This window comes from Nanorana parkeri, unplaced genomic scaffold, assembly GCF_000935625.1.
Source record: "Nanorana parkeri isolate BGI_ZX_2015 unplaced genomic scaffold, ASM93562v1 scaffold180, whole genome shotgun sequence".
NCBI classification, from domain to species: domain Eukaryota; kingdom Metazoa; phylum Chordata; class Amphibia; order Anura; family Dicroglossidae; genus Nanorana; species Nanorana parkeri.
The window spans coordinates 2,865,340-2,881,544 of NW_017306448.1; the positions used below are offsets into that span (position 1 = coordinate 2,865,340).

At 43.0% G+C, this 16,205-nt stretch overlaps 1 protein-coding gene across 1 annotated transcript in view; it reads left to right on the plus strand.

Annotated features, from left to right (window-relative positions):
- ABLIM2 (actin binding LIM protein family member 2) overlaps window positions 1–16,205 on the plus strand; it is a 167,349-nt gene that overhangs the window by 124,898 nt on the left and 26,246 nt on the right. Inside the window, exon 14 of the mRNA XM_018554970.1 lies at window positions 11,475–11,528. Coding sequence (XP_018410472.1) covers window positions 11,475–11,528 — 54 coding nt within the window. The remainder of the gene's footprint in view (window positions 1–11,474; window positions 11,529–16,205) is intronic.

The window sequence follows — 16,205 nt, forward strand, 5'->3', positions numbered from 1 at the left end:
GCGAGCAGCTGCTCGCGGTATACTGAGCCTAGGGTGACGGGAGGACGCTAGTTTGTGTCCTCCCGTTACCCTAAGGAGAACTATGGGGAAAAGACTTAACCCCATAGTTCTCCTTTAAAGATACCCATAGGATGTACTTCCTTAATGCACTGACACAATTTCACTCAGCCCTGTGAATATGTACTTCCTGGTGTCATCAAACTCACAGAGCCTGCCTTCTGAACTACAATTCAATGTTTGAACTAGAGGTGTACCAAAATGAAATTTTCAGAAACTAAACCGAAAATAAAATAAATGTCAGGCCGAAACCAAAACCGAAAAAAATAACCTTTCCAAATTTTTTTACATTTTTTTTTATTTATTTACATTAAATATTTTTTTTATCTTTACTGTCGGGGGCTCTGAGGAAATATTGGGGGTCTAAACAGATCCCTGATATTTACCTTTTAAAATAGAAAAAAAGATTGAGGACACAGAGTCCTCAATCTTTTTTTCTGCAGGCCCTGTTAATAAACGAATAGGAATCCTCTATACTGAGTGTTCCTGTTCATTCATAACTTGTGGACATAGTATGTTTACCATGTCCACAATCATGAATGAACAGGAAGTGATGTAGATCACTTCCCATTCATTCATAATTGGGGACACAGTAAACATAGAGGGGAATTTATCAAAACTGGAGCAGACAAAATCTGGAGAAGCTGTGCATGGCAACCAATCAGCTTTCATTTTCAAATCTTAACTGAACAAACTGAAGAGAGATGCTCAATATCCAGTAGCGCGGATCATATATATTTTATATACTATGGGCAATTGCTCCAGATTTTGTCTGCTTCAGTTTTGGAAAATTCCCCTCACTTATGTCCTCAATTTTTTACAAACACTCAACGATCACTGACTGCTTGTACCTGCTCTCCATTCTGATTCGCTGTCACAGTAGGCTGAGCGAGCGATGTGGGGAGGATAGCTCGATCTCCTCTGACAGATGACTCCTCCCCCACACCGCCGGCCTGGCCTCCTGTGACAGTTGACAGCTTTCTCCGCCCCCCACCGCCGCTCTTCTGATCTGCCACCGGAGGCTGAGCGGGGCGGTATGGGAGGCTGAGCATTGGGGGAGGAGAGACGCCGGCTGCTCACAGTGCTCTCATCCCCCTGCACCGCTCGGCCTCCTGTGACAGTTTCTCTCCTCCCTGCTGGACGCTGCGCTGTGTCAGAGCGGACACAGAGCACTGCCCAGCAGGGAGGAGAGAAACCAGGGATGCACAGCCATTTCGGCAGAAAGATGGCACTTTCGGCCAATATGTTTCGGCAGCCGAAATTTTGGTGCATTCCTAGTTTGAACAATGTAAGATCAGCAATGCATGATGGGATATGTAGTCTTGAAAAATTGAGATTGCATCACATCAAGCAGCAGGGAAAGAGACGCAAAGCACACTGGGGAATCCAGGAAGTTGATGAAAGTGATGGGCAGACAGAAGGCAGCACTCACTACATAAAAGAGATTTTTTAAAGTAAGCTTTGATTGCTTTATCAAGAACATCTCTAATTTGTGCAATAAACCCCCATTTCCTGACATTCAAGCAACCAGCAAAAAAATAAAAATAAATTTGAGGACATAATATGTTCTCAAATTTTTTTTTTTACCTGTGGGTTGATGCACACTACACAAATGCTGGTTGCTTGGTGCACACTAAAAACACACTAAAAAAGTTTTATTAGCAACTAAATACATTATAGGCTAGATTCCGCGGTCGGCAGCAGAATGTAAACAAATTGCAATAGCAGGTTATTGTTCCTATTGGGGCTATTGTACCCACCCACTGAGCAGAGTATCTGAGAGAGATGCGGGCTGCCGCAGGAGGTGGGTAGGGGTTGCTAGAGAGTTACTATTAACTCTCAAGCAACCAGAAACTACAGTTATCTGGCATCTACCGATCCCCATGGGTGCTGGATAACAGGGAGTTTACCATATTTTTATTACAATGCTGATGTTATAACTGGGTAGTATAGTAGCAGGCACTGCAAACCATTACTGAGTCTAGAAGTAGCTGAGTACATAGTGTGATCGGGTATATTCTGTAAGTGCCTATAGAGCCCTTAGTACTCATTCAACCCCAAAAGGGGTGTACTCCTAGCATTCACCCCCAAAGGAGCCGCTGGATAAACGGGTCTTCCTTAGCCTGTCTAGGGATTTTAGAAACCTAACTGCCCCAATAGCACTTACCACCCTTCTATGGCCACAGATAAAGCAGAGATCCACACTTTAGATATGATGTTAAATGAGCTTTATTGTAGAACTTCAGGGAGAGAGAGGTTTAGGGCTAGGAACATCCAGGATGGTGTAGACTCCTTTAAGTGGTAGAACAATGCATCTGCTGCCATCACAGACTAGGACCTTTAAGCCAATAGGGCAATCTGTGTTTAGAGCACCCAGCTAAGCAGTACTTGAATAGGAAGTCACCAGTCCATTCAGGAACATACACTCCATTCATAGCAGAGGATAACTTCTCAGGTTCCCCACATCTGTTGAAGTTACTCTGTCATCCTCAACCTCGGTATCAGTTACTGGGTCCCCAGACTCACGCCTCAGTGTGAGCATGTGGCTTGGCCTCCTAGGCTTCAGGCCTAGCCAGATTTGACAGTCAGTAACAGCCCGGCAGGGCCCGGGGGACAAAGAAACCCTCACATGGTCTGCCCCGAATATTTGTGTCCTCTCCCAGCATGCACCACTGGCCATGAACTTCCTAGAGATTGGCCAGGGAGACATAGATATTCATAATCTATTATTGGTTGCTTTAGTCTGTGTCAAGGTTACACCCAGCAGCAGACAGCATACGCTATAGATCAGCATCAGACTGATTACAATCTGACAACAACTAAGTTTCAATAAGCACTCCTGCTTACAGGGTGCTACAGTACCTAACCACAATAGGTACAGACAGCCCCAAGACCCACCTTTCTGCTGGTATTCACAAAGATTTAAATATAAAAGATAAAATTATAATAGATAACATTTGTTACAATATCTTTTTATAAAATAAGAATGTAGAGGCTGAGGAAGATGAAATCATTTAATAGCGCAGGGTAGGAGGAAGCCACAGGAGGTCCAGTGAACTGCAGACAGAATCTCCAATTAAGGTTAAACATTAATATATAATCATTGTGGCATTTCCCAAAGAGTGGGGCACAGGCACATCTCATGTTCATCATGTTGTTAAACTCTGCTAGTTCTAATTTGTTGTAAATAAAGCAGTTTTCATCAATCCCTCAAAGACGTCAAATCGCATATGAAACATTGATTCTTTAAGATTCTTGTTTGATTTTATTCTCAAACAAGGCTTCAACTTCCTAACCTAACAGCTCGATTGTTGCACAGTCTGGATTGCTATTCGCTAATAAACATATTTTCAAATTATGTAGCCCTGAAATAACCACAAATAATTTATAATTAATCATAACTGGTACTAAAAAGGAATCTGCACAAATGAAGTGACTTTGATTTGCAGCAAATTACTAATGAGGCTTAAAGGAGAAGTATTGGCAGAGCAAAATGTACCCTTCCCAATACTTAGAGCTGGCATGTGATACTGCAGATGTCACATGCCGTTCTATAGATCGAGAGCTGAGCAATCACAAACCGCTGATCAATTCAGCTCACGGCTTCTCCCTGCAGAGAGCGATGACTGTCAACTCCCTGCAGGGATTCCTCCTTCCCCTCTCTATTCCTCCAGCACTCTTTGGGGGGCAGACAGGGGAGGGGCAGGCACAGCTGGCTCTGGCACTAGAGAGGCAGAGCCAGATGTCAATCAAGCAGTGGGGTATATCCCAGCAATATGGTTGGGATCATTACCGGCTGCGGTGCGGCTCAGCACTGTCAGCAAATAGCAGGTAGTACCACGTTAGATGCTGACCTTGGGTCACAAGAGCACATGTACTCCTGTATCCCAAAAGAGGACTAAAGCCAACAAAATGGTTTGGCTTTAGTTCTCTTTCAGCTGGATGAACACTGCTGACTTTAAAATTGGAGCAGTGTGTGACCCCCATCAGCACCCCGATGTGGAAGAAGCTTGGACAAAATTCAGTGGAGCGCAGACAAAACTATTATCATCACCCATATCTTACTATCTCACGTTTATGACCCTTATAATATCCGACATATGTTATCTGTGGATGAAGGAGAATTTACATGTTAATATGTACTAGTACACTTTATAATGTACAATTGCAGTTTCTAACTTTTCGCCGTTAGGCCTGTCATAAGGTAACGCTGAGTAGGCCACACAGTTGTGAAGAAGGTGAAGCTCCTTACTTTGTTCTCAGACTTTGGTTTTATTTGTTCTCTTTGTTTTTGTTTTTTTCATTGGAGGCAGTGAAAGTGGCCGGAGTACCCCCAGCTTATCTATGTGCTCAGACACCAAATCCACATCTTCTTCCTATCAGCAGGCGCCCAGACATTTCCATCTTCCAGGTAGGCACGTGTGTCTGCTAATTTGCCATCGTTAATTGGGAGGCCTGTAGATTCTCGTGATTTGTTTGATGTTGTCAATGCATGCCTAAATTATTTCTTCAATTACTGCTGTAGCTCATCATGAACATTCTCTGCTCAGGGAGGGATCACCAGCAAGCTTTAAGCTGCTCTTTGTGAACAAAACGGGGCTAATTAATTTCTACCAAAAAGATGGCTCGCTGGGGCTGATTTGAAGAGCGCTACTTATTGGCTGACACTAGGAAAGTGAAAGCAATTGGATGACTCAGGGGTGGACAAATTAATATGGAATTCAGGAGCCAGTCTGTCCAATCCAGGAGCCAGCTCCATGAGCATCAACCAGAGAAAACCTCAAAAGTTAGGCACCGGCTGTAATGTTTAAGGAACATTGGCTACCTGGCTCCTGGGATTTGTCCATTCCGGCTTTACTACAGAACAGAGTATAAGTAGGAAGGCAATGTTCGTGGGGAAATGTATGCAGGTGACCTTCTCCAGAAGGGTGCATAGCATTTTGACTTGGCAGGTCCAGTGCTTGATTAAGAACCACATGGCCTTTTGCAGCAAAGGGGATCCCCAGCAGACTTTCAAGCTAGTCAGCAAAAAATACTCTACTCTCTTTCAACTTCTCAGTTTTTCTTTCCATACATTTGAAAATATAAGTGAAAGCCACACTGCCACGTCAAGATACCTCTGATAAATGTGTTCTCTAGCTCTAAACCAACGTTTGTCAACCTTTTTTCAGTCATAGTACCCTTTAAGAATATGAAAAATCTTGAGGTACCCCTAAGGGGAACCCCATGTAAGAATACACAAAAAAGGTTGGGTTCTCCCCTTCACATCAAAGCCTCCACCTTCAGATCAGGACCCCCCCTTCACATTAGTATCCCTCTTTATATCTGTAGTCCCCCTTCATATCAGACATCCCCCCCATTACTTCAGAGCCCCCTCCTTTCATAAAAGAGCCCCCCTTTACATCAGGATCCCATCTTTCACATCAGGAACCCCCTATCACATCAGATGCCCCCTTCACTTCAGAATACCCCATTTACATCAGAACCCTTCTTTCATATCAGAGTTCCCCCTTCAAATCAGGAACTCTCTCTTTAAGATCGGAGGCCCCCCTTCACATCAGTACATAAGAAGCCCTCTTCGCAGTAGAGTTCTCAGTCCTTACTTCACATCAGAGTCCTACCATCTCAAAATTTTGAGGAAGCCAAGAGGTACCATGGTTCACGAAGGCTACTCTGAGTTTCCCATGAGTTTCCCAACCATGGCACATATATAGCAATGCACAAACTGAGAGCAGGCCTATATGGAGGCAGGCAACACCTACTCATGGACAGTACTGTATAGGCTTCTACCAACTTATATTAAAGAACAGCCAATAATCAGATGCCCCCTTCACTTCAGAATACCCCATTTACATCAGAACCCTTCTTTCATATCAGAGTTCCCCCTTCAAATCAGGAACTCTCTCTTTAAGATCGGAGGCCCCCCTTCACATCAGTACATAAGAAGCCCTCTTCGCAGTAGAGTTCTCAGTCCTTACTTCACATCAGAGTCCTACCATCTCAAAATTTTGAGGAAGCCAAGAGGTACCATGGTTCACGAAGGCTACTCTGAGTTTCCCATGAGTTTCCCAACCATGGCACATATATAGCAATGCACAAACTGAGAGCAGGCCTATATGGAGGCAGGCAACACCTACTCATGGACAGTACTGTATAGGCTTCTACCAACTTATATTAAAGAACAGCCAATCTGGCATCACCCCTACCTACTGTTCTCCTCTCAAGTCCACTGCTCCCTCCTACAACACTTGTACTGCAAGACATGCAGGAGCATGCCACCCTTGCCCAGGCAGTTCAAGGCACAAATTCTTCAAAGGAAGTTACATTTTGGCATCATATTAGTCAGGCTTGTTGTGGGTATGTATTGTCTCTTTTTGTAAACATACAGTTATGTTTTAATGTGTTTTTTATTGTCATGTTTGCAATATATTGACCAAATAGTGCATTTGACGTTATGTATTAAACTTTTTAAATATTTTTGCAACTTTGTACTGGTGAAAAGTGCAGTGTTGTACAGTAACTTCTACCATTTCAAACACTGCTGTCAATGGTTGGGCCTTTCTTAATTATTCCGTTGTCCATGGAGAGCTGTGACCTCCTTAAGAGTTTGAAAAAGTACATCTAAACCCTAAATGGATGATAATTACTTTGTTTAGCACTGTGTATGGCTTTTTTCTTTGTAAAATACTTTTACCTTTTCCCACTTTTCCCCTTTATTCATTAATATCCTTTTTCATCTCAGTGCTGCTGATCCCCAGCTTCTTTCAGGCAATTCCTGGCTGCATGCACTTATTCACTCATCGGCTGCACATCATTGCTTTGGCCTAGCTTTCTGATAATGTCAATGGCGGTCCATTGCTGTGCAGTTGGTGTGGGCACAGCCACTTGTAGTCTTTATCAGAGAAGCATGTGACTGGTTGGCAACACAGATGCACAATTTGGAGGCGGTTGTTGTCCCATAACAGGAAGTGCCTGACGAAGGAACTTCATGGCCAAATCATCAGGCATTCTTTTAAACAAGATCTACATGAAAATCAAAAATGTACCCTTGCAGTAGGGCTACCCCAGCATTGCAAGCATTAAGCACTTGTTTTGTCTAGGGAGCTCAAAGCAGATATACTCACCTGATTCTCAGTCCCGGGGTGGAAGCAGTCACTTCTCTCCGCTCTGGCTTTGGAATATCACTCGCATTCCTCATGTATAATGCAGGTCAATGGACTTGCATAAGATGTGATGACGTTATTGGTCCTTAGACCGCTTGAGCCCAGGGAAGAAGGAGCTAAGAGGACTGGTTTAGCAGCCCAGAGGGAGTCAGCGGGACCAAGTATCAGGTAAGTAAATCTGCTTTATTTGAGCCCCCAGACAAAATGGTAGGGGGCCCTGGGCAAGGGGGGGGGGGCACTGCAAGGGTAAGTTTTTGATTTTTCCTGGAGTTGTTCTTAAAAAAAACAAAATCTGCAAATTTAAAAAGCTTGAGACCAACGTTTGAAATTTCAAAACACATTTTAATGCCTACATGAGATTTTAGTATTTGGGTTTAGATCTACTTTAATTAGAGGATGGGGTTATACGCCACCCAACCAGGAGGACAGCCTTTATAAGATGGACCATTGCTGAAGACCTTTCTCTGGCATCAGTGGTCCTAGTGTTATCTAGGCTACTGCCAGTATAGCTCTCAAGTTCAAAGAAGGGTTGCCTTCAGGGGAACCCTGGCCATTCTAAGCTGTAGAAAGCTGTTTGTGTCCCAGAAATAGTGCGCATCACTACTCTTTGTACACTACGTATTGTATAAGTAGTGAGATCTCATTTTGTGTTATTTATTGAAAAGTTTACTTGAGAGTAATTTTTGGGATTTTATTTTCATTTTTACTTTCTTGTTGTTCTGTTTTATATTGTGATGATTCCGTTGTAGGTTGTGTATGTGTAGAGTGTTGTGTGTGTTCTCCTGATATGGATATTTGTGTGTCATATAGTAGTCAGTACCACTGCTGAATGACTGCTGTACAAGAAAAGTCACCTAAACATTGTATAGTTTTCATTTTGTCTGAACAGACTTATGGATTTGCATCAAAAAAGTGTAATGTAAAATGTAATCACCATGCAGCACAGTAGAGATTGTCCCCCTTTAACCCAGAACAAGCATGAAGCAAGTGAAATTGCAGCAAAGGCAGAATTCATGATCTTTGCTTTTTCCATGTCTTTGGGTAAAGGTATTGAAGTCATTAGATCAGCAAATAGACCTGGCAGCTAACATTTTCAAACTGAGAGTTCAATAATGCAGCTTCATACTTTGGCAGTGTTAGCAGGTATCGTTTAATTGACCTACTTTGATAACATGCATTTGTGGCATCAAAGGCACCTATTATTAGCCTTACAGGCAGTCCTAAATGACACGACCCTCAGCTTGGCATCAGACTTGGCTTTCAGATAGGGTGCAGAACCAGGATGTTTTTGACCACTTCTAAGATACAACTCCAGCCAAAACATTTTAATAATGGAAAACTAGATAGAGATGGGAAAGGGAAAGGGGTCCCCACACTTCCTGTCCCACTGACCTCCTATCACAGTAAAAGAAGTGAGTGACAATCATCAGCAATACAAATTTAGCAGAGGTTTTAAATAGTGATGAGCCTGGGCTTGGTGTAAACCCAGTTTGGCCAAGCCTTCTTAAAACTGTGACCGCCATCCCCTCCACCTGGCCCAACTAGTTGTGGAGAGGTGTATTTCCCAGCATGTAGTTATACTTCACAAAGCAGCAGGGAACGCCCCCGCTACAACTGCCACAACAGATTGGGCTGGGAGGAGGGGGTGGCGGCCAGAGTTATGAGCTTGGGCGAAATCATGCAAACTGGGTTTGCACCAAGCCCCAAGCCCAGGCTCATCACTAGTTCTAACATTTCCCCTGTCTATCCCAAGTAAAGTTGAACCGAGTTCCAGTTTCACTGGTCAGGCATAACATTATGACCACCTGCCTTATATAGAGAAGGTCCCCTTTTGGCACCAAAACAGCCCTAGCCCATCAAGGCATGGACTCCACTAGACCTCTGAAGGCATGCTGTGGTATCTGGCACCAAGCCGTCAGTAGCAGATCCTTTAAACCCTTTAAGGTGCTAGATGGGTCCTACATGCATCTGATTTTTTTCAGCACATCCCAAAGATGCTCAATTGGATTGAGATTTGGAGAACATGGAGGCCAAGTCTACACCTCACAATCATTGTTGTGTTCCTCAAACCATTCTTGAACCATTTTTGCAGTGTGTGCATTATCCTGCTGAAAATGGCCACTGCCATCAGGGAATACTGTTTCCATAACGACAGCAACATTTAGGTAGGTGGTAATTGTCGAAGTAACATCCCCATGAATGGCAGGACCCAAGGGTTCCCAGCAGAATATTGTCCAAAGCATCATATTGCCTTCTTCCCATAGTGCATCCTGGTACCATCTCATCTCCAGGTAAGCGACACACATGCACCTGGCCATCCACAGGATGTAAAAGAAAATAGTATTCAGACCAGGCCACCTTCTTCCATTGCTCCGTGGTCCAGTCTTGATGCTCACGTGCCCATTGTAGCCGGGTTTGGTGGTGGACACGGATTAGCATAGGCACCCTGACCGATCTCCGATCCAGTCATCTAGCTATCACAGTTTGGCTCTTGCAAAAGTCACTCAAATCCTTACTCTTGACCATTTTTTTCAACTTTAGGGACAAAATGTTCACTTGCTGCCTAATATATCCCACCCACTTCCAGGTGTCATTTTAATGAGATTGTCAATGTTATTCTCTTCACCTGTCAGTGGTCATAATGTTATGGCTGATCTGTGTACAAAAGGTAAGGAGAAACATGCAAAATTATTGCCAAAAATTTATCCTAATGTATTTTTACTAAGCAGTACAACAATAATAGCAGGGCCGTTGTTAGTCCCCTAAATGACCCAGAGCGCCCACTGCCTGCCCAACTAGAGAGAAATATTGCACAGTGACACAATAAACAGCATTCATGTGCTCTTCTCTATTCCCTCGCTCTTTTCATTTCTTTCTCTTACTATTTCCTCCCTTTTCTCTAGTATCTTAAAGCCGGACCCCAGGGTCAGGGTCAGTCTCCCCCCCTTAAGCATTCCTTCCCGCCACTGGATTTCCCCAGGCAGTACGTTATTCTTTTTTTATTTTTTATTACCTTGTTCCAGAGTCTTCAGTACAATCACACACACGGTCCTTTTTGAATCGTATCCTGGTGGTGAGCAGTCCACCATGATGCAGATGATGTCAGTCTCAAGCTCTGCATCGTTACATTATGAATGAAGTGCACAGTGGTGATGCCCACTAAGAGTGCAGACCCATGATGCCCATACTCACAGTTTATTCTCACTCTTGTTGGCTGAATAATACTGGGTGTCATTTATCCCAAAAAAACTGGGGACATCTTGTGTTGAAAAGGAATTACTGCAAGCGAGCTTCAGATTAATGGTGGGTATTGCAACCTGAGCTACTTTTTTATTGTAAGCACTTGCTAGCGGTCTATTTATTTCAAAAATGTTTTGTCTGGAACTGAGCTTTAAATATTTCTCATCCCTAGGTAGAGCGTCTTACCTAGGGGTTGATCTGTTTTTCTAGACTGCTTGGCCTATAGTACCAGACAGGAAGCTTTTAATACACTGTCTGCCAAACAATAGAGGTTAGACAGCATACAATGGTATCTTCAAGTTTGTCTTTTACATGAAATCACAGATTCTACCATTGCAGCTATGCATCCCTAGGGAGAAGCAGCCAGCACTGTCACCCTTCTTAGGTAGCAATTACAGGTCTGGATCCAATGCTCCACATGACAATGCCTTGGAACACCACTAAAAATATTTTATTTATGTACTTATCTCTTTACCATGTAACAAGCCTGCTCTGACAATAGTTTTTGCTTTTATTTGGGCCTATCTTGTTTTACGTTTTAATTTTCCTAATCTTTTAAGCATGCGTCATGTACTAACTTATTTCAATGCTAAGTAAAAGTGCATTTGTTGGCTTCATGGCATCTGTTTATAAAACCAGAGGAATGGAGATTTGAGATGTTGCTAATTGCAATTAGTCAGATTACTCCTGTGATTTTTATAGCATGATTCAAAACATGGAAGCGGACCATTGACTGGGTGCTACAGGCAGATCTCCAGATTTTACCTGCCTATACCTCGGTCATATCCGAAAAGTGATCCGAAAAGTACATCGGAACTGGGCTGCAGTCTTGTGGTCGTAGCCTGCAGAACGGCGCCCTCTGCTGTGCATAGACAACAATTGCACCATAATGTGAATTGTATCGTTTCTGGTCAATCTCTGCTTATTTTTTCCTTTGTGTTCTGCAGTTCAGCAAACCTTCCTTTGCGATCTATATTTTCTCATTTATTTATTCTTCCTTTTTCTTTTCTGTAGACACTGGAAGTAAAGATAACATCTATAGGAAACCCCCTATCTACAAACAGCATGGTACAGTCCCTTTCTGCTTGCCGCTACGCCTTTCTTTTGCATGAAGATCAAATACTAAAACCTTTTACTGACATTTTATGAATCCACGTGACAGACTACCACAATCATAATGCAATATGTCTAAAAATTCTCATTACACACTTTTCAAACTATCTTAGTGGCTGTGAATACTTACCCATTTATCATTTACATTTGTATTCTGACAGCATAGTTCAATTAGATATGAAACACATGGAAGATAGGTAGAACATTATATACAGTAAAAGATGATGGAATGAGAAAGAGAGAAAATGAAAGCCAAGAGGGTGACAAGTCTATGTTGCCTCTGTACAGAATAGACAGCTGCAGATATGACTTCTTCGAATTGCTGGTCTACGTTTATATTAAATCAGTTGCCTATTACATTTACTGGATTGTTTTGTGATTAAAGCCCTTTGATGGTTTTGCTTTCTATACTTGGAGAAAGGTGCATAATATCATTGTCTTGGTATATGAGAGAAAGTGTCTCTCCTGTAAAATGACATCTGAAGGTGAGTTTCTTTAAATGTGTTTTCAGCTTTCAGGTATAAATTAGGGAACTCATTAGGAGAGGACCTTGGCTGAGTGGTGCAGTTCATGTTGGATGCTTGGTGGTTAACTGTTTCAGAACTGCTAGTATATTTGGTCCTTTAAGATATGTTTACCATGAGTTCACATGTATTTACAATGATCATTGACATATATACACTGAGTGGCCAGATTATTATGACCACCCCATCAGTACTTCGTTGGGCCACAAGATGACTCCACGAGATGACTTTGTTGGGCCGCCTCGTGACTCCACGAGATGTTGAAAGGTGATGCGAGGAATCTGACACGGCACTGTTGCTCTTCTGTTGTCTTGTACCAGTCTTGCCACTCTCCGTTCTACCCTAACATTGACTAGTCGCGGATGGCCACAATTCGCACGTTCAGACCCAGATTTTCGGCTGGCAGTCCAGTCTTTGAACACTTTAACAATGAGCCCCTCTTGAACATTTAACAAATTCTGCTGTTTTGCTGATACTCGCTCCATGGCTCGCGCCAACAATCATCCCACGTTCAAAGGCTGTTAAATCGCGTTGTTTCCCCGTATCTTCAGAAACAAATCTCTTCTACTGTTGTGGTAAACAATCTGCTTCCCTATTTATAATGGTCTGGCCCTCTAGCAACTTCAGCCCGAAATTATAGCTAATTTGTCTACAATCGTCAGGTGGTCATAATAAACTGGCCACTCAGTGTATATATATGGCAAAAGAAACAAAGCACAAAGTGATCTCTAAGCTGACCACCCTCCCACCACTACCCCCAGGTGCTTACCCACCTCCTCCGATGTGTTCAGCCCCCTGTACTTTAAGGTGTCCTCTTCCGCCCTTCCTGTCCCTTCTAAGCTAAACTACACTAGAAACCCCACACTCAGCTGTTTCCTTCCTGGTCAAAACCTTCTTCAGGGCTAGCTGGATCTGCATTATGAGCATCTACAGACTTAAATAGGGCCATACACCAAGTGTCTCCCAGTCCCAGAATACTGACCCATATGAGTCTGTGTGGGCTCATTGCACAGATGCGGCAAGTGCTGAAGAACTCCATCAGGAAGCGATAAACAGCAGAGGAGGCCGCCGGTTGTCCAGGAAGTTGAACTAGAGTACTGTTTACTAAAACTGAACTTGTTCTTAACTGGATTTTATAAGCCCATGAACACCAGAACTGTATCTGATGACTTGGAGCTGCCTGGCATTTCCTGCTGTTCTTGATTTGGAAATACACTGATGAAAAAAAGAATCCTCTGGGAGCTTCTGGGCTCAAAACATTTGATCTGAGGTGGAGCCTTTGTTGCCCTATCAGGTTAAAGGAAATGTACACTTGAAGGGCAATATGTTAGGACATTAAGATGGGAGCTACCATTGCTGAGATTTTTGAAGGTACCAACCCCAGGCCTATCATCTGATCCTAGGTTCACTGCTAAGCTGTCACTGACCCAAAAGCAGTATTTTTATATTTCAGGCCAGTGGCTGAGGCTATACCTTCAAATGCAAGTCGGCAATGGCTGCTCACATATTTCTGTCCTGAAGGGTTGATTCCTTAAAACCATTTTTATTCTTAAAGGAGAACTATGGGGTTAAGGCTTTTCCCCATAGTTCTCCTTAGGGTAACGGGAGGACACAAACTAGCGTCCTCCCGTCACCCTAGGCTCAGTATACCGCGAGCTGTAGCTCGCGGTATACTGAGACACTGAAGCGGATCCCGACAATTGTACCGGGATCCGCCCAGCTGTGTGACTGACAGCTGGCTCTGCCTATCTACAGGCAGAGCCAGCTGTACCCGCCCCCTCCCGTCCGTTCCGCCAGTCAGCGCTGGCGGAGCAGGGAGGGGGGAATCCAGATCGAGAGGTGAGCGAACGCCGGTATGTGTTCGCTCACCTCCCGATCTACTGAGCCGACCTGTGACAGTCTCATTGTCACATGTCGGCTAGAACTATGAGGTGAGTGAAAAGCACTCATCTCATAGTTCTCCTTTAAATGTTACTGAATGGCCAGTATGCAGCATGTTAGTGAAGGATTCCAATCAGTCCAATAATTCCAATCCTCCCATTTTCGACCTTCTGGAAAGGCTAGTGCCTAACTAACTATTAATTAAAATGTACCTTATTTGTGTATCACTCGGCTGTAAATCTTCAAATCATCTCTGAATTGGTGCTGACACTGTCCTTCCTTCTGGAGGGTGGCTACTTTTGTTCTCCATGGTCCCAGTGTGTGTTGTAAATTAAGCCACCCTTTCAAGCTCACTCCTGTGATGGACTACAATCTGAATACAAATTAGTAAATCAAATGCGAGACTGTAGTCCATCACAGGAGTGAGCTTGGAGCGCCGGCTACTTTACAACGCACACAGGGACCATGGGGAACTAAAGAAGCCACCCTCTGGAAGGAAGGACAGTGTCGGCGCCAATTCAGAGATGATTTGAGGATCTACAGTCGAGTGATACACAAATAAGATACATTTTTGTTAATATTTAAGGTTATTTTTTAAGGTTTAACTGCTGAGCTTAGTGTCACTTTTAGTCCTCATGCACATAAATGCCATGCGTGCCAGGGCAGTACCCTGCTGCTTTCAGACTGTGCACCCTGGCACTGGCTCATCAAACTGAAAAGCACTTTCACCCCGCTTTTGTTAAAATGAACATAGACCACAGTCATTAGTCCTTGCTGATGCTACATTGCCTGTTCAGTCACAATGCTTACCCAAGTCAGTCCTTTTACCTTCAAACACTTGACCCAGATTCACTAGGCCTGATTTGCTATTGAATATGCACGTTTGCAGGCGAAGTGATGTGTCCATAAACCAGCCATAAAACCCTATTGAATGCTTCCAGCATTTACTACATACATAAGATGTTAATGAAGATGTGCAACCATGATAACAGCTAATTCATTAACAAAGGTGGTTCCATAAGCAGCACACTACCCAGCTTCTGAATGTAGAGCTATGTGCTGACTTAGAATAAAAATAAGATTTCCTTTACTGCTTTTCTGGTTATCGTACATCTGTTAGCTATTTTGTATTTATACGCCATGTAGGAACAATACAGAATGATAAGCTCACCTATATCACTAAAGTTGATTGTGAAAACCCACTGAAGCACTTTCCTGATTTAATACACTGCTAATTCCAAATGCGTGTTGTAATGATAAACACACGTACTTACAATTACATACATGTACCGTCAGTATGGCATTCTGTTTTTTTAGAGCTGCTCCTTTGTTTAGCGCATGTGCTTTTTATACTTTAGTGAGCCATCATGGTGCTTTTGCAGTTTTTTTAATGTAATAATCTTAAAAAACTCTGAAACATGTCTGCATAGGACGCACCCAAACATAATTTTTTGCATGTTCTATGCATACTGCAAACAGGGACTGTGACAAATGCACTAAAGAAGAGTGAATGCTTTACTAGATCAGTTGGCGAATGCATTAGCCGAGTGCACAAAGGTCCGTGCACTCAAACCTTCAAGAGATGTATGCCATTTCTCTACGTAGTGATTTCTTCCTCTTGTGCGTTTCCTTGTAGTAAATCAGACCCATTGAGCTTTTTACAAATGTTAAGTGTCTTCAACCTGGTCTCACATATTCTGGTTTCTTTATGGAGATTATCGAAGCAGCAGTTTTCCAGAGGACAGAAATGCTGATGTTACGTGGGTGTTTGCCAGTAAAAGCTGTTTTTCGTTATCTCGTTAAGTGTAGAACAACACGATACTCATGAATCATCAGCCCACCTAATTGGGAACAATGTGAGAATCACAGACTGAGTCATTCGCTCTTCTCCAGATACACCTATGTCATTTGCAGCACCATCTTCCAGTGAATGTTCTTATGTGACCTTGGCTGGTTCAAACCAAGGGCAAGCACAAGAAAAACTGGCTTATTCAGTAGTGCTAAGAGCAGTGATAATGCTCAGTAAGGCATGCTATAGCATTCAATCAAATTTCCTGCAGTCAGTCCAGTAAAGGAATTCTGTAAGTTATTGCACTTTGCACTTCTTGTCTTACCGAAAAATATTTAGGGACAAATGGAGCGATGGTTCATTTACACCAATGATTTCATAGGCGTGCGCAGCCTATTGCATTAGGGTATGCACACAGAAGTACAAACGCGTATATAT